Here is a 19,943-nt window from a genome sequence, read left to right on the forward strand (position 1 = left end):
GTTGGACCAAGGATGGAGCCTTGTGGAACTCCCGCTGTGATCCTAATCGATCTCTGTCCCATGTCTGTCTCGTAGACCAGAACCCGGTTCTGGAAATAACTCCTCAGGATCCTGCACAGGTAGTCAGGGACCCTCATTCTATGCAGTGCTTCGGTGATGGCCTCCCAGCTGGCGCTATTGAACGCATTCTTGACGTCGATCGTTATCACGGCGCAATATCGATCTCCTCTCCGCTTCTGTTTGGACGCCTTTTCAGCTCTCTCGACCACTGTCCGAATTGCATCCACCGTCGATCTCCCTTTCCGGAATCCGAACTGCCTCTCCGACAATCCGTGCTCACTCTCCGTGTATTTCGTCAGCCTGTTTAGGATGATCCTCTCCAAGAGTTTTCCGAGTGTATCCAGCAGGCATATAGGCCTGTATGATGCTGGATCCCCCGGTGGTTTTCCTGGTTTCGGCAGCAACACTAGCTTCTGTATCTTCCACCTGTGTGTGTGTGTGTGTGTGTGTGTGTGTGTGTGTGTGTGTGTGTGTGTGTGTGTGTGTGTGTGTGTGTGTGTGTGTGTGTGTGTGTGTGTGTGTGTGTGTGTGTGTGTGTGTGTGTGTGTGTGTGTGTGTGTGTGTGTGTGTGTGTGTGTGTGTGTATGTGTGTGTGTGTGTGTGTGTGTGTGTGTGTGTGTGTGTGTGTGTGTGTGTGTGTGTGTGTGTGTGTTTGTGTATTATAATCGCTCTACCAAAAAACGATCCCTGCGTGTGCGTGCAACCTTTCCCCACATCCAACATATCCTAGTGATTTCTCGTGGAAGCGCAGAGGATTTCTCGGTTTCCTTCACCAGCGCTGCCATTTATACAGATTTATCTGTTTTATACAGATTTTTTAATCTTAATACAGACCCGATACAGAATACAGATTTATCACAGATTTTTAAATTACAATACAGATTTATACAGATTTTTATAAAACGCTTGAGAAAAAAAAAATTCAAAATTTATAAAAACAAATTTTTTTTTTTTTTTTTTTTTTTTTTTTTATTATGGTCATTTTAACACTCTTGGGTTATTCGTGACTTGTCCGGGGGTGAGATTTGAACTCGTGACTTTGGCGTGAGAGGCATGGATGTTAACCACTACGCCGGGGTCGCCCCCATATAAAAACAAAATAACTTTTTTGATTGTATGGGGATTTACAGTATTAATTGAATATTTCCAATAGAGCTTTTTGACGTTTAATCGGCGCACACTACTGTACCATTTAAATCGAATTAGTGCGAGCAAGAGAGAAACAGATTAGTGGGAAAACAAACCGTCCATTCATCCAAGTGTGCCAGATAGAGAAAGGCTATTAAACGTCAAAAAGGTCTATATAAGCATGTATGTTAAATACAAGAAAAGTGCCCGAGCACATTAAAATGGTACAAATACAAGTACTCGTAAACATTTTACTTGCATTGAAAATGTATTTCGTAAGAAATTGCGGATTTTCTGATATTCTCCATACTGCAAAAATGATTTTACCAGCACTGGCGGGGCGACATCTCTCGACTTTTCGGTATAACTACCACACAAATGATGTAATTAATTGTATTCATCTATATTAAAAATTTCAAATAGTAATGAACTCGTGCACTTTTTTGCATTTAAAACTGCTTATCAGGTAGATAATGAATAGAAACTAAAATCTCCATACAATTTCAAACGGCTTCATATCACTCTTATAAATAAGTACGGACGATATCACAAATGGCGCAATTATATCCCGTATGGTTAGTACGATAGCCCGAATAGGTGGTTAAGCACTTTTGACGTAGGACTACGTCTTTGATTTCTATATGGGGGTACACTTTGTGAAAACCGAAAATGGAACATGTAACAAATTAAGAAAGATTTTGAACGTTAATAACTCAGCTGCCCCTGGTTCAATTTCAATAATTTTATCACCAATCGATCAGAGATATGGCTACGCATCGATAACAATGCTTCCGAATGTTGATTTTCAACAAGTAACTATTGAAACACTGGTAAATGTCCAGCATTGTCCAAAAGCGTCGAATTAACTAACAAACCCACCAATTACCTAAATGCATATGCTGCTTCCCCAACACAGTCGTCATAGAGTAGTAAGTAGACGAAACAAGTCGAAGTGGCATTCGCCTCCGATCCTCGGGCGCGTGCGAATAGGGAGGATGGAATTGCGTAATATTTTGCACACTCATCGCCATATTCAGAACCAAACGCAAATTCTTCGAGATAACCACCATCCGTCGTCTGACTCGCCGTGGCGGTGTCTGACGTATCTCCGGTCTAATTTACGAGGTGTGCTGAAGGTGTTCCTGAAAAATGGGATCCATGATGCTGTCACCTACACTAAACACGCCAAGCGTAAGCTGCCATGGATGTCATCTACGTTTTGAAGACGCACAGAGACGCACTCTGTTTGGTTTCGAAGGTTAAATCATCACCAACTTTGGCAACAAAACGGCTCTTTTCAGGGCCACCAAGCTTATTACAGTAAAGAGTAGGAATAGAATTCATCTGCCTGTTTGTCCATATTCAGAACCAACGATCACACAAAATGCTCATGTAATCAAACTGGAAGCAGGGATACAAATTGTTTTGATCAACCTTGATCAACTTTGAATCGCCACGGCCGGAAATTTTCGATGGAAGAAGCAACAATCAAGCTTCTAATTCGACGAAGACGGCAGGAAACATTTTTGAAGCCAAGTTATTAACGAAAGAGTGAGAGTCGATGAAGAGAATGGATCAATGTAGATAAACTTATTGAAAAGTGCGCGAGATTTGTTTTCCGTGTTGAGCACCAATGCTACCGACGCCAGGGAGGCAGCTCCCACACCTGGACCCTACCAATCGACCCATCAATTCAACCGGGGACCAACGGGTTTACTTCCCGAAGGAAGGCGTGATCAGAGATGTTATGCCGTAGAACATGCCGGTGGCGCTGACTGAGATTGGACCCAGGCCTGCTGGGGTGAGAGGTAATCACGCTAACCACCGGCGCCGATATCTTTCAATGTGATATCAGATTGACCCAAATTTGAGTTTAGTTATCTCAGAAATAAGAAGTAAAGTGCAGGAACTCAGTGATGAGTAAATTTGCCTCATGTTTTCCCAGGTTTTTCCAGGATTTTCCAGGGAAAAATTCCCGAATTTGATAAAAGTAAAGATTGGATTCACTCAGTCTATTGGTACTACTCCGAGACTTTAAAATTTTCGTCAATTTCCTCATTTTCTGGCATATTTTTAAGGTTTACCACAGGAAACCATGAGACAAATTTACTCATTGCTGAGTTTCTGCACTTTTGGCGATTATGAGGGAACTAAACTCAAATTTGGGTCGTTCTCATTCGCCGTGTACGCAAAAGGAAAAGAGCCAGTGTCGCTACTTGATAGCAAACTACTCATAATGGGAGGAGTCTTTGTAGCTTTTATACCACTTGGTTGCACATCATTCTGCTTTAACCTGAAAAGATATAAAAGAGCGATGCTGTATGGCATTAGCTCATTTTCGCTTCGGACGGCGTGGTGAACAGCAATAGCAGCAGTAGGAAAATGGTGGCTAGTCCACTCCTTTACACCTAACAAGCAACAATTGACAGGTCGTGGCAAAGGAGGAAAAGGTCATCGCAAAGTTCTTCGAGATAAGCGCCATCGGTCGTCTGGCTCGCCGTGGTGGTGTCAAACGTATCTCCGGTCTGATCTACGAGGTGTGCTGAAGGTGTTTCTGGAAAATGAGGTCCGTGATGCTGTCTCTTACACTAAACACGCTAAGCGTAAGTGGCCATGGATGTCCTCTTCAATAAAACGGCCCTTTTCAGGGCCATCAAGCGTCAGTAAAGAGTTGGAATAGAATTTATCTGTGCTTGTTTGTCCATATTCAGAACCACAAGCCCCCAATGACCACACAAAATGCTCTCCAGAGTTGTTATCTTGTAACCAAACTTGGAAGCAGGGGTGCAAGTGATTTTGATTGATTCTCTAAATCAACTTTCTCTTTGAAAAAAATACTACAAGTTTGGTACGCCTACAATTCAAAAACGGAAAGAGTTGAGATAATAGATAATTGATCAATTAAAAGAACTAAATGCTTTTCACATTTATTCCGTCCACTAGCGGTCCTACGTCAAGCTTCCGTTCGTGCCCCTAGGCATAGACCCTTCTACTTTTTTTATGGTTATTTTGTATGCACTGTATTTGTAAAACTACAAAACATGATTAATTAAGAAAATCGTCAATACAGAAAATACAGATTTTTTAATAGAGTGGATACAGATTTTTATAAAACCACCTGGCAGCTCTGTCCTTCACAGCGAGTACCACGTCAACACATTCCTTCCCATTCCCTAGTTGACCTGCATTCGGACACGGCCGGCGCTGGTATTGCTAAATATTAGATCTCCAGTTCTTACACATTGAGGATGAATGTTAGTCCGAAACAATCATCTGTTGGTTCTCTGTGTAATTGCAGCTGATCTGGTAATAACAGAGCAGCAACCGTGGGCGGTCAATCTGTTTTTTTTTTTATAGCGCAAAATTATTAGACTTCCACATAACAGGATGTCAAATTGGTTCAAATCGCAAATTGAGCTACCAATATAAATTTACAAACTCTTTCCATTTCAGACTTTTTCCCTGCAAATTACTCTCTCCCTGCCTCTTTGATTTTCCACCTGTATTCACCAGCTACGCGCCACGCCAATACCAATACAAGTAAATAACACATAATAATATTATGGCCTTATTCGTATTTTGAACTCCCGCGTCACTTTTCAATCGGTCCTATCTAGATTGATCGATTCTCTTAATCGAGTTCCTGTTTGGATCGCCATGGCTGTGTTAAGATATTTCCGGATTTGTTCGAAACACAGTTTAGAGAAGCAACAATCTAGCATCTTATACGGCAAAGACGACAGGAAACGTTATTGTTTCCGAGTTATTTACAGAAGACAGAGTTCATGAAGTGAATTGCTCAATGTAGATTGCTCTATTTGTAAAGTGACGCGAGATTACTCATGACTGCGTCGAAAATTAAGTCTTGTTGCTATCGTTGCTACCTAATCTCCTTTTGTGCGTTTAGGTACCGACTCAGCATTTTTGGTGCAGATCTTAAGTAAACAAACCCTTTTGGTTTCTTTTCTACCTACTCTCTAGTTTTATTGGTATTGAACAGCTATCCTTATCCACATGGCACTCGAATTTGGCTATCTCAGCACCACTAAGTCTTTGTCACTCGATCCATTCGGTCGTCGTCACCGCCATCGTCGTTTATTCAAGCACAAATATGGGCGTCGGATCTTCCAATCCTGGCAAGCATAACAGCAGCAGTTCAAGCTCCCGGCGTGGTTGCCACAAGAACAGCTGGAGCCAGGCTTATAGACAATACGAGACTTCCAGACCGGCAGCACCAACCAACCTGAATGTGAACCGACCACTAGGCACGGCTTTGCCGGCAAACAACTGTAACGGACAACGTCGGCAGCATCCGACGGCTTCAAAAGGGGCAGTATTATCTGCAACGGAGAGGACTATCGTCCATCAGCGGACCAATCCGAAACCGATGGTACTGATAACTGATCAACCTGTGACGGTGATACAAGTCAACCGTCCTCACGCTCAGATGAATCAGCCAAGATCGACGAAGGGAAGAGCGGCGAAGCCAAAAATTGATTACCGGAACGTTGAGTGTGGAGTTTGTGGCCATACCGGGCACAGTTCGGACCGTTGCCACCATCGACGTAATAGCTGTTACATTTGCAAACAAGCCGGCCACTTGGCATCGGTTTGCACGCAGAAAGTCCATCACACTGGTAGTCGCTACAAGCCTCGCTCCGTCGAACATTAGTGATGTGAAGCAGTGTTTGTTACCGAATGCATGTGTGTAATTTAAACGTTTAATGAAAACTATTTAACTTGAACTAGTGGTATCATCCATTATCAGATTGAGAAAGAAAAACATTGCAATTTTTCGTTCCGTTCAGTTTGTTTCCAGCCACTTATTGAAAGTGATCCACTAGGTGTTGTAGAGGTTCCAATGATACCATTCGAATTGATCGTTGTCGGCCTGCTCGCAGGGTACTTCATATGGGACAGATATTTTAATACGGCGCTTGGCCGGGGTGAGTGCGCGTGCTGTGGCCATCGTGGACATCGAGCGAAAATTTGCCACCATCGTTTCAGAGTTTGTGGCGTGTGCTTGGAAAGAGGACACATCAGTTCCGTATGTACCAGACTGACACCGGACGCACGAAGTCCCCATGCGAATCGACCGGAAAGAACACTGCTTTGGATTTTTTCATGGATCGAGTACCTATTTCGAAAGGAAACACGGGAGTTTCGGTGTCTTGCTTGCGGACAGCGGGACCATGCGTCCCGAATGTGCCGATACTCGAACCGGAGGTGTCTCCGGTGCCGTATGAAGGGACACATCTCCGCGGCCTGTCCCGGGAACAGGTTTTATAGAAGATACAAATATCACTTCTTTGCTGGTGTTGCACTATTTGTGATTGCCTTTGTTAATTTGAAATAAGTAGAGTGTTTCGTTTTAAAGTGTTGACACATTCGAATGTAATAAAATGAATCAATAAAAATATATATATATATATATATATACGAACCAGCTAAGTTAAATAAGAAGAATCAATAAAAAAAATTGGACTCGCTTCATATATTTCTCATCAATTCAATGCGTAGTTTCTTTTTAGAGAAAATAGTCGAAAAGTAGCTGTGGATGGACAGCAACAACAATCGGTTTTTAGAGAAATCAGATGAAATAATTTATGTTCCTGGTCCATTTTTCCAAATCTTAGAATCCTGAGTAACAAAAATTTCTCAGAATCTTGGAGAGTGTTCTTGGTCCGGGATCTTAGTGTAGTATCTACACAGAAAAAGAGTTGTTAAATATTACATCCAAACTGCTGCAACCAGGTCAATCCATCGGTTGTGTAATATAACGTTGTACGATGTACATCGATTTTGCGAACAAAATTACAACCATTGATGTAATATTGTATCTGCTTTTTGCTATTACATTATTATTTCATACATCAGCTTAAATTACATTGATCGATATTACATTTTTTTTTGCTGTGCACCCTGTTCAGAGTTTTTTTTTTTATCTAGTTCGTTTATTTGGAAGGCTCAATCGCGTTAGCTTTACGGAGCCGATAATTCATTGTTCACTGTGTGTAACAAAATTCACTTAATTCTATGTCTAGTAGGAGTTGGGCCGATTACTCGCCGCTTCCCCGAGGTTAGAAGGGTACATTTTCGAAGGATAGGATCAGGGGAGGAGCTTGGGACCTGTTCAGAGTAATAAATATTAAGAGTGTAATCGATCAAGATACGAAAAGAGACTCGAGATAAGTGCACTCAAAAAATTGCATACGTTTGATCGAAGTGTTTAAACACTTGATTTTTTAAACGCACAATCACATTTCTTTAAGTATATTTCACCTGTAACCAACGTAACCAATGTGTAATACACGGTTATTGATAGTGTTTCAAACTTTGAAATGTTGAAAATCTTTCACCATCAGTTCAAGCACATTGAATCACACTACTGTTCAAAACAGATGGATTTAAAGTGTTTTGCATTTTAATGCGATGTGAATTGCTTGCTGAGAAAGGTAAATGTCGAAAACAAGACTTGTGACTTTATCCTATCAATCCGCCTCATATATGAGAACAACCGTGACACAGTGAGATCGAACAAAGACTCCGGCAGCAGCATACCCCAACAGTCCATGATCGAATCCTAAATCAGACCCATTAAAAAGATATGTGACAGATTTGGCCTCTGGCAGTTTTGTTTATATATTTGTCGATTCATTTTTAGAGTCGGTAAAGTAGAAGTCGATAAAGTAGAATATTGTAGAATATTAAACCATTAAACTATGATGACCATGCTTTTAAAATCGGATGATTTTACTTTTGAATCTTGAATGAACCGTGATATGGAAAGCGAACGGCTCGGCAGTTGAAATATGAATTCAAGAGCAAATTTTCATTACGTCGAATGTAACAAAGGTAAACAAAGTCGAGCTATCAGTGTCAATCGATGCTCCTGCTATTACACTATATACTGTCCGAATATAGGATCAAATCCCATTTTTAAATTTATTTACCAGTTAAATTGCTTTTTGACGTAATCACCTTCCGATCAAAATAGTTTTCGATGTTACTTAAGTCACTCAATTTCTATGGATATGCCGTTTGACTTAAGTAACAGCGCTGAGAAACCCGTGAAAAGTGTACGTTCGTCGTTTCGCTTTCTCATTATTAAAGTGAATAAATCGAACTGTTTGTTGCTAAGATGATTTCGGTGGTCCTAAAATGATGAATGGGCTGCACGTAAGGAGACGTAATTGATAATTCTCCCGAATATCCTGGTAAATACACTTTGACTTAAGTAACAATAGGGGCCACCAAACGACGTATAATAACTTTTGACTCAAAAACCAGTATTTCTTAGCATAAAAGCTAGCGATTTGCCTTTGTATGATTAAAACCCGGCTGAATATGTTAAACTATGTTGCTATCACTATGAGATTATATGTGTTTAATTGGAAATAGGAATAACTTTTCGGTCATCAAAACAAAACTTTATTTTTCTCGGATCGGTGCGAATGTTACTTACGACATAATGAAAATTTGCTCTTGAATTGTACTATGTTTAAATTATTGCCATCCGAAATGCAAATGCAAATAGTATTGGCACAGACAAACAGACATAACACATTGAATATTTCTCACTGTAAAACATCGTCGCTAAAACATTACCGCCATCTATTGAGTACACTGTGGTGGGTAGTACACTGAACAGATGGCGGTAGTGTGTAAACGTCAAACGCAAGGGAAATGACTACTCGCAGAAAAAACACTCAGGCGTAAATTAACAAAATATTTTGTTATTTTTAACTACAATATTTCTCTTTGATTCAATTCATATGAATGTTTTAAATAAATGCAGCACTCCATTTAAATCAAACTAATAAAATTGTTTGAAATGCATGTCGGCATGCATTTCATGAAGATCTTCACCACATCTTTTCAACTATGTAAATATTCCTCATTTATTTCATGTTATTTCTTTATACGAAGAGTTTGTTTCGGCAATTCCAAGCATACCGAAAACTACTAGGCCGAAATCAATGGCAAATGTGTCTCAACCAGGAGAACCAGGTAGGTGGAAGGTGAAACTTTCAAAATAAGCGTTTACGAATCTTCTATTATTTCACATTTCCAGATGCGGATATGCTCAGTGGACACAAACCATAACAAGGAAAAAAAAATTAGGACAAGCCCAACTTCCATCAAGCAATCGGAGCTGAGACAAACAACGGCTACCGATGCTGATTAAAATTCCTCCACCGTTGAATATGTGTCCATCCAGATGAATTTTCCCCTATCAGATAGTGACCCTTACTATTCCTCCAAAATATGGCTCCACCAACCTTCAGGAGCGAAATCATCCAATTTCCAACCATAACGTCTGGCTCAGAAGAGTTAAGAGAACCATCTCTTGTTAAACCATCATCGTCACCATCCGCCACCATCACTGCACTTACCGAATGGCTCTGGCTATGGCGAATATGACGAGAATGCCAACTTAATTAAGCGAACGTGACAAACAGTGACTGCTTAATTGTCTCAATCAAACAAACGAAAAGTTACTTCAATGATTACTACTTTTACATATTATTTGCAATATTTTTTTCAATAAAGACAACCTGGGCATTAAAAAACGATTCATAAATAATTAAAATTATGTTTCAAGACAACACAAAACGTACATTGCTTCAAAAAATGCTTCAATTTGATCCAAGCAAACATTTTGTTTGAATCAATAATAACCGATGATCAATCCAATAAAGTTAGTAGAATTATTTCAACTCAATGTTTTGTCGAATTACTCTATCAATTTTATTGATCCATATTCTATTCAAAATTTTGTTTAAAGTGAAACGAACTTTATTTGATTCACCTTTGTTTTTTTTTTCTGCGTGTATGCGCGCCACAGGTGGCGGTACTACCAACTACGATACTTTTAAATTGACCGTTAACTGCTTGTTCGATGAACAACTTGCGAGAGTTATGTCTGTTTGTCTGTGGTTTAATCGTATTGAATGATTAAAAATAAATCCTCTCTTTTTAAAATATAAGCATCTGATATTAATCCTGGTTTAATCATCACGCAGAAAAATTTACCGTCGAAACAAAAATATTTGAGGTAAATTTAAACGTAAACTCAGTTTGTTCTGGCCACAAACATAAACTAGGTTGATTTCAAACGTATTCTACGTTTGAATCCATTGATAATAATGTTTAAAACAATAATAATGTGACGTTTATTTTAAAAATATTCGTGTTGAAAATAAACGTGAATATTTTTGATTTATTTGAAAAGTATTTGCGATCAAAAATTAATATGTTTATTTTAAACATGCTTTTCATGTTTAAAATAAACAAACATATTTTGAAATTGTTTTAGCATTTGAATGCTGAATAAATCAAAATAAAATGGATAGCAAATAAATGGAAATTCCTGCGATTCTGGAAAGTCTATGGATGTTTGGATCCGGGGGGCCATCGGGGTGGGTGTCCGATCCGATCCAGTTCAGAAAAACCGGTGAAACTTTGTGATATTAGCGTCATTTTGTCGTTTCTGACGCTGGTCCTCATACCGGCCTCTTTCTAAGTTTAGTGTTCGGGGATGATCTGTTTTTCTTTCGACGTCGGGTGGGGGGTGAGGATGATATGGGGATCGGTATCAGAAACGACGGATTGCCGTTAATATTGTGATGTTCCACCGGTTTTGTCGAGCTTGGAACACTTGCTTGCGTGGGTTTCCGGACCCTCTACTTCGGTTTCGCCGCTTGCAGGCTGTTTTCGGTTAAGTTTGCCGCATGTAAACCTGGGGGGGAGGACGTGCTGTCAAATCAGCCTACTGATCATTCTTGTATGAAACTGGTTCCAAACGTAAACAAGCCATAAGGAACCTACAGCGTTTGTTTACAGTCCGCATCGTGCTCTCTTGCCGTGCGGATCTATTTGCTTTTTGCTTAAGGAAGTGTTACTACTACCTAAAGCTACAACAAATTTAAACAGCACTTTTCAGTGCTCAACCTGTAAAAATTTTCTACCTTTTTCAACTCCTCTTATTCCTCTTCGATCCTTGTTTGGACCCTACCCGAGGTAATCCTTCTTGGATATCGATTTGGAAAATTCCTCTTCGATCCTTCAGATTCTTATAGTAATCTGCTTGGAAGTCGATTTGGATAAAAAATTTACTGCCGCCATGGCGCCTAAACGCAAAAGAAAGGGGCAAACTCTTGACCCCCCTTCTGAAGAAATTAATTTGAGTAATCAATTTGATTTGCTCACGGATGATGATAATGATCCATCATCCAAGAAAAATTCTAGTAAACTTTCCCGGCTTAATGCCAAGAAGGAAAAGATTCCCCCTATTGTGATAACCACTACCGATTTCCATGCTCTTCGCATGGAACTTTTGAATTTCGTGAAAGTTAAGTTTTCACTACAAATTGGACGTCGGGGTGAATGCCGTGTATTGGCTGAAACCTTGGACGGATTTAAATGTCTTCTCAAGTATCTTACTGAGAAGAAGCACAAATTTTTTACTTACGACACCAAAACTGAACGTGTGTTCAAGGTTGTCATGAAAGGACTGCCCATTGGTGAATCCCTGGATCAGATCAAAGATGAACTGGCAAAATTACTTGGAGTTGTGCCACTCCAAGTAATCAAAATGAAAATGAAATCCCGTCCTGGCGATTCGCGCAACGGGATTTCTAATGATTTTTATTTAGTTCACTTCAAGTCTAGTGAACTAAACAACCTTAAGGCCTTAGAAAAAGCTAGCCTTATGCTCCATGTCTGAGTGAAGTGGGAACACTTCAGGAAGACTGGAGGAAATTTCCAAAACCTCACCCAGTGCCGTAAGTGCCAGGGATGGGGTCACGGAACTAAAAATTGCTACATGCCAGCTAAATGCATGAATTGTGGTGATTCCTCTCACGCAAAGGACGACTGTCCTGTGAAGGAAGATCCTAAGAAATTTAAATGTTCAAATTGTGGTGAAAACCACAAGTCCAATTTTTGGGAATGTAAGACTCGCAAAGCGATCCTACAATCTCGTTCTAACCGTCAGGTAGGAAACGCTCCACGTTTCCGACCAGGTATAAATTCCTCTGCTGTTAACAACGGTCAGCGAGGAACAAATTCTACATTCGTACCCGTAGGTACAAATATCACCCCTGCTTCAAATGTTTCATCTGTACCTACTCCCCTCGCTGCTAACAATGTTCAGCGAGTTAATGGAGCTACCTATGCTGCTATTGCAACGGGTAGAAATCAAAATACTAACCAAAGTAATTCTAACGGAAATTTTGACAATTTTGACTTAGGAAGCATTACTGCCCCTAAAATGGAATTTTTACAGAAATCATTAATTGAAATGATTTCTGATATGCTTAAATCTAACTCCATGTTTGATGCTATTCAAACTGGAGTAAAATTTGCTAATAGTATTGTCATGACTTTAAAATTCAGTAATGGATTTTAAAGCATTAAACATTTTAAATTGGAATGCTCGATCTCTTAAAGATAACGAAGACGAGCTATTTAACTTTTTGAGAGTTCATAACGTGCATATTGCCGTTATAACTGAAACGTTCCTTAAACCTGGCCATAAGGTTAAGAAGGACTCAAATTATTTAATTTATAGAAATGATCGTCTTGATGGACCCTGTGGTGGCGTTGCCATCATTGTTCATAGACGAATCAAACATAAAATTCTTTCTTCATTTGAAACCAAAGTTTTTGAAACTTTGGGAGTTTCTGTTGAAACATAATTTGGACAACTTACGTTTATAGCTGCCTATTTGCCATTCCAATGCGTAGGCCAGAAAAAGAATTTTCTCAAGGGTGACCTCCAGAAACTTACCCGTCATAGGTCTAAATTCTTCATTATTGGTGATTTTAATGCAAAACACCGCTCATGGAATAATGCTCAAAGCAATTCCAATGGTAATATTCTGTTTGATGATTGTTCTGCAGGTTATTACACTATTCAATATCCAAACAGCCCAACATGCTTTTCTTCTGCAAGAAATCCCTCCTCTATTGATTTGGTCTTAACTGATTCATGTCAACTTTGTAGCCAACTGGTTACCCATGCTGACTTCGGTTCTGATCACCTTCCAGTAACTTTTGAAATATCCCAAGAAATAATTTATAATCCCAACAGCTCTATTTTCAATTACCATAGAGCTGATTGGGAGCAGTATCGAACATTTATGGAATATAACTTCGATCCAAACATTCCTTTGCAAACCAAAGATGAAATTAATTATGCTCTTGAATCTCTGACTACTTCTATAGTTGAAGCAAGAGCTGCCTCAGTACCAAAATGTGAGGTTAAATTCGATTCAATTATAATAGACGATGATCTTCAGCTCTTGATCCGTCTTAAAAATGTCCGTAGGAGACAATTCCAAAGAACACGTGATCCTGCCATGAAAGTTATCTGGCGGGATTTGCAAAAACAAATTAAAAAGCGATTCTCTGCCCTGAGGAACAAAACTTTTGAAAATAATGTTTCTAAATTAGACCCGAGTTCCAAACCCTTTTGGAAACTCACAAAAATTTTGAAAAAACCTCAAAAGCCAATTCCAGCGCTTAAAGAAGGTGGTAAAATTTTGATCACAAATTTGGAAAAAGCTCAGAAACTTGCTAAGCAATTCGAGAGTTCCCATAATTTCAGTTTGGGTCTTACTAGTCCTATTGAGAATCAGGTTGCTCGGGATTTTCTGAATATTTTCTCTCGGGAAAATATTTTTGATGATCCCTGGGGGACTGATTTGGACGAAGCAAGGTCTATAACTAAAAAATTTCAAAATATGAAAGCTCCAGGTGATGATGGAATTTTCTATATTCTCATCAAAAAACTCCCAGAGAGTACCTTGTATTTCTTGGTAAAACTATTTAACAGATGTTTCCATTTGGCATACTTTCCTGATAAATGGAAAAATGCAAAAGTTGTTCCAATTTTGAAGCCGGATAAAAATCCAGCTGAAGCTTCTAGCTACCGTCCAATAAGTTTGCTTTCTTCAATAAGTAAACTTTTTGAAAAGATAATTTTAAATAGAATGATGCTTCACATCAATACGAACTCAATTTTTGCAGATGAGCAGTTTGGATTTCGCCATGGGCATTCAACTACTCATCAACTCTTAAGAGTTACCAATTTAATTCGTTCAAACAAATCTGAAGGCCACTCAACTGGAGTTGCTCTTCTAGACATAGAAAAAGCATTCGACAGTGTTTGGCATGAAGGTTTGATTGCTAAATTGAAAAGGTTTAATTTTCCACTTTACATTATGAAATTAGTTCAAAATTATTTAACTGACAGAACTCTGCAGGTAAATTATCAAAATTCCAAATCTAATCGACTACCTGTTAGAGCAGGAGTTCCTCAGGGTAGCATTCTTGGGCCTATATTGTATAACATTTTCACTTCGGACCTCCCTGATTTGCCTCAGGGTTGCCACAAATCTTTATTCGCTGATGACACAGGCATTTCCGCTAAAGGAAGAAGTCTTCGTGTTATTTGCAGCAGAGTGCAGAAAAGTTTAGATATTTTCTCTTCTTATTTACAAAAATGGAAGATTTCTCCCAACGCTTCCAAAACTCAACTTATAATATTTCCACACAAGCCTAGAGCTTCGTTTTTGAAACCTAGTAGTAGTCACATAGTCACTATGAACGGATTCCAATTTCCTGGTCAAACCAAGTGAAATATCTTGGATTAATACTTGACCAAAAATTAACTTTTAAAGATCACATTGAGGGCATTCAAGCTAAATGTAACAAATATATAAAATGTTTGTATCCTCTTATAAACAGGAAATCCAAACTTTGCCTGACGAATAAACTTCTAATATTTAAACAAGTTTTTAGACCGGCCATGCTTTACGCTGTGCCAATATGGTCTTGTTGTTGCACTACCAGGAAAAAAGCACTTCAAAGGATTCAGAACAAAGTTCTGAAAATGATTTTGAAGTTGCCTCCCTGGTACAGTACTACTGAAGTACATAGAATTTCGAATGTTGAGACTTTAGAACAAATTTTTTTTTTTTTTTAATTAATTTATTTGATAAGGCTCAACCGAATTAACTTTACAGAGCCGAGGATTCTTGGTCACTATACAATACATCTTAAAACTATAGTCAAAAGGTACAACACAATAAACACTTTATCTTCCGCTATCCAAAAAGCCTCTTCCATCAGAACTGGAGCCGCTTCCAGTGGTTTCATTGTATGGCAAATTGTTGTACGCCAACGAGGGTCAGAGCGCGTCCATTGCAGCAATGGACGCAAAACGTGGTCAGCACTCACACACTCATCACGAAACGGTTGCTTTCCAAAGTCGACGACGCATCGACCGAAAGAACTGCTGATGAAGAACAATGAGGAGGACCACACAATGGTTGCTGCTGAGAAAACAGACGATCGCGTAGCACACATCGAGAGTGGCCTGTTTTTGTCGACAGCCGAGTGAACACTCACTTTGGAACAAATGTCCAACAAAATAATTAATAATTTCAGGCAAAAATCGTTGCAATCCTCAATTGCAACGATTAATTCCCTTTATACTTAGATAAGATTTAGTTTTAGTTTTTAGTTTTAAGATATCAATTGTTATACTGACATGCAGGTAAAAAAAAACTGTTTAAAATACTGAATTGCCAAGACATGAACAATGTAAAAACACTTAGATATATATCATAACAATTAAGGCTGGTACGTTACTGAAGTAACTGGAGCACCTAGGTTAAAATGAAATGTAATTTATTTTGAATATGGAACAAATAAAGAGTTAAAAAAAAAGCGTTTGTTTACGTTTGGAACCAGTTTCATACAAGAATGATCAGTAGAGGCTGATTTGACAGCACGTCCCCCCCCCCCCCCGGTGGAAACCTGATGTGAAAACTAACGATTTTAAATTGGCTCACTACTTGACTACGCTCATAAAACTCGACACATTTTTATTGGTGAATGTCCATGTATTCCATTCCTATCTAAGTCCGACACATATATATATCATTTTTTTATCACATTGCGAAAATTCATGTGTGGGACATATACAAATAATCATTGAATTTTTATTAGTGCCCAACGCACCCAACCCAAGCCCAAGTGCTCCACGGATACCTACAACCTGTGATCAAGTAACGGCACTACCGTACTCGTAAATTAGCGAATGACGTGTTATTTTGGCCTTACAGGCAGATTTGGGCAGGATGAACGTCTTATCTGGGCGCTATATTGATCGAAAGCATTGGTGTAACTGGGATTAATGTAGCCCCCTCTATAATTGTTACTACAATCATTGCTTATTTTCCTTACACATCAAAATTGTTCGCTAATTGCCTAATTGAGAAGTTTGAAAAATAAATTTAACCCCCCTAGGATGTTTCCTTAGTTAGCCAATGATTGAAAGTTGAAAGTAAACATCATAAAACCAGTTTTACGACCAACACTCACAAATACTTATCACAATTCACTACTAACGTCACATCCAAACACATTTCAAGCTGAACAATGAATTAGGTCCTAAGTAACATTGGTCTATTCTCTTCAGCGACTTTCTCTTTCGTTAATAACTTTGGATACTGAACCATTTCCTGTCGTGTTTGTCGTACACAATGCTAGATAATCGATTTGTGTGCTGAAATTAGCTGGGACTGTCTTGACATGGCCGTGTGGATGCAAAGAGAAAGCCGACGAAGAGAATCTGTCAATGTTACTTAGGACCCAATGCATTGTTCAGCTTGATTTGGTTTCACCACGGCGTGTCTGCGAGCTCGTCTGCGACCACATTTTGCAAGCCGATAGAGAATTTTGTACAGAATGAAGCAGTAAAAGGTCGATTGGATCGACTTGTACAATGAGGCCCCTGATTCATCGATGCATTCAGACACAGCTCGCACACATTGATTTCAGAGGAATTATTGCAAGCGCAGCTCCGGGGATTCACATATTCCACGTTCAGTAATTTCTGTGCTTTGTCGTGCTGTGCTGTGCATCCAAATTGCAATCTTTTCGAACTCGAGTAGTAGCGCGAGCGACGCTTGAAAAAGTAAGACGGAATTAAGCCATGGCAGCTCATTTATTTTCCCGATTGGATCCGTTCGACTGCCAGAAGGGTGATTTCGACTACTATTTGGAGCAGTTTGAGCATTTTCTGGTGCTGAATTCGGTCAATGAAGAAAGCAAAAAGGTGCCTCTGTTCATTTCCAGCATCGGTCAGGAGGCGTACAAAATTCTGAAAGAAATTTGTGCCCCCTCTGATCCGAAGGAAAGATCCTTTGGCCAGTTGAAGTCGTTACTGCAAGAGTACTTTGCCCGGCGTGAGTTCTACCGGCGCAATCAACGGCCTGGGGAGTACACGGGAGCTTTCATTAACGAGTTGAAACGATTGTCGGCGAAGTGCAACTTTGGTCCCTTTGCTCATGACGCGTTGCGCGATAGAATTGCCTGTGGTAAGCTTCCGGAAGATAAGGCCGATAAGAAACCACCACCACCGTCGTCGTCGTCGTCGGTGCCAACGGTTGCACCAGTTTCGAGAAAGGGACAGAGTGTGCCTCCAATCGTGGCTGAAGTGGCAGCAGCGAAGACGAAGAAGCAATTACAAACGACGCTGGAATCGCTAATGGCCAATCTGGGCGAAACCAAAAAGCAGCAGAAGGGACCTAAACCGCAGGCCAGTGGTAGCGGTAACGCAAGGATGTGCAAGATTTGCGGCCACCCACACAAGGAAAATGAATGTCCGCATAAAGACGCATCGTGCTTTATGTGTCGCAAGAAGGGTCACATTGCATCGGTTTGCCGAGAGAAGGCAAATAAGGGTCAACAACAGCAGCAACCGCCGGTGCAGGTTCATGTGCACGTTCAACAGAACACCGGTGTGAAGAAGTAGAGTTTTGGATGCAGTGGGAGAAATTAACTTGTGAGATGGAGTTCTACCTAGTTCATAATTTTGTAATGGATAACATTTTATTAAATGAAATAAATGTATGTATTTGGGAAGGTAGCGACTGGGTACATATGTCTTTTAATATTAACAAATCACATGAGCCTTCCAATATGCTGCAAATCAATCTATTTTAATGTTTTCTTGAGATTTCGTTTACTAGTGCAGACTTCTTCAGTGTCTATGAAATCATCGCATCTTACCGATTAAATACTAAATCTTGGTTCACTTAACTCTTAAATGCATGATTTTTTTTATGTTGCGCGATGTTTTTTCTTGTGATATATATTGCGCTTACTATTAAAATGTTGTTTCACCATGTTTAAAGACAAACATAGGCATGTTGCCAAATGCAGGGCTGTTACAACTGGCGTGGATTTCGCGAATTTCGCGGATCCCGCGATTTTCGCGGATTTGAACTTCCAGTCGCGAAAATCGTGGAAACATTAAATGATGTCGCGAAAATCGCGGAAACATTAAATGATGTAGCGAAAATCGCGAAGGGACTGATGTACTGTCACAAAAAATTTCCGTCCCGGATTATTTTGCTGTCATCAATTTTGTTGTTCATTTGGCTCTCCATTTTTACCGGTTCAAACCAAACACCCTGTAAATAATCGAAAAATGATCTCAATTCCATAAGTCACACCGGATTTACACGGAAATTCCCTGAGATCTGTCCAATGTGAGAAATTTTCCTTTTTTTTCAATATGAAAATAGCATTTTTCGTTGTCAAATCATAAACGAATCGTATATAAGCGAATAATTGCCATGTATATCGGATATTCTAGGTTCTCCAAACCGTCCTGGAGTTCAGTTGATTTGTTCTACTATATCAACCAAGACTGCAATAATGCCTGTAGTATCGAAATATGTCCAAACAGGTTCAAAGTGTCTATGTGGATTGTACCCGACCTATACGACCTACACTCAAAAAATTTATCACATATCTAATGGATGAAAACCATGTGAACATAGCTAAAAATCTCACCACAAAATCACATGAATATTATGAGGCCGATGAAATTCATATGAAAAATCATATAAAATTAACGTGATCGCATAAATGTTATGTGAAATTCAGATGAATTCCATTAATTTTGCTTATGCATGAAAATCATTTGCGATTCCAATGGAAGCTACATGAAACATATTTTCGGTGAACGTATACAAGATGTTATAGGTTCTGAAATCATTCTGTAGATCAGGTTATTTTTCTACTAGATCACCCAAGACTAATTCAATATCTGTAGTATCGAAATATGCCCAAACAAATTTGCAGTGTCTATGTGGATCATGCCAAATGTTTTAGGATTTCCAAATCGATTTTCGTTACTACAGATATTCCCCTAGTCTTTGTTGATCTAGTAAAACAAATCATCTGAACTGCAGGACGATTTGGAGAACCTAGATCATCTGGTATACGTGGAAATAATTAAAAATTATCCATATAGACACTATGAATCTGTTTGGACATATTTTGATGCTACAGACTTCATCCCAGTCATGGTTGATCTAGTTGAACAAATCATCTGAACTCCAGAACGATTTCTTCTTCTTCTTATTCGCATTTCAAGCTTATTGATTAGTGCATATTAGCTTATTGCATGCTCTCCACTTAGTGTTCTAAATGCACTCTCAAAGTTATTAATTGAGAGCTTTCGATGCCAAACGATGCAAACACAATTATACTCTATTCCCAGGGAAGTCGAGAAAATTTCCAGCCCGAAAGATTCCCTTGACCGGACCGGAAACCCATAATTTCCGGTATACACAGTAATGAGTCGTGCATGATCCACAAAATCACATTTATACGATTCGGTTATGATTTGACAACGAAAAGTGCTAGGTTCATATTAGAAATAAAAA

General features: G+C 39.3%; 2 protein-coding genes across 2 annotated transcripts in view; both read left to right on the forward strand.

Moving 5' to 3' along the window:
• Lmpt (Limpet) overlaps positions 1-19,943 on the forward strand; it is a 512,992-nt gene that overhangs the window by 112,853 nt on the left and 380,196 nt on the right. The gene's annotated exons all lie outside the window — the stretch shown is intronic.
• Positions 17,148-18,117, forward strand: LOC135703372 (uncharacterized). The gene has a single exon (XM_065224566.1). The coding sequence runs from the start codon at positions 17,198-17,200 to the stop codon at positions 18,017-18,019; it is 822 nt and encodes a 273-aa protein (XP_065080638.1). The 5' UTR covers positions 17,148-17,197; the 3' UTR covers positions 18,020-18,117.

The sequence above is a fragment of the Ochlerotatus camptorhynchus genome, unplaced genomic scaffold, assembly GCF_037179485.1.
Source record: "Ochlerotatus camptorhynchus isolate MF236.1 unplaced genomic scaffold, CSIRO-AGI_Acam_v1.1 ptg000213l, whole genome shotgun sequence".
NCBI classification, from domain to species: Eukaryota; Metazoa; Arthropoda; class Insecta; order Diptera; family Culicidae; genus Ochlerotatus; species Ochlerotatus camptorhynchus.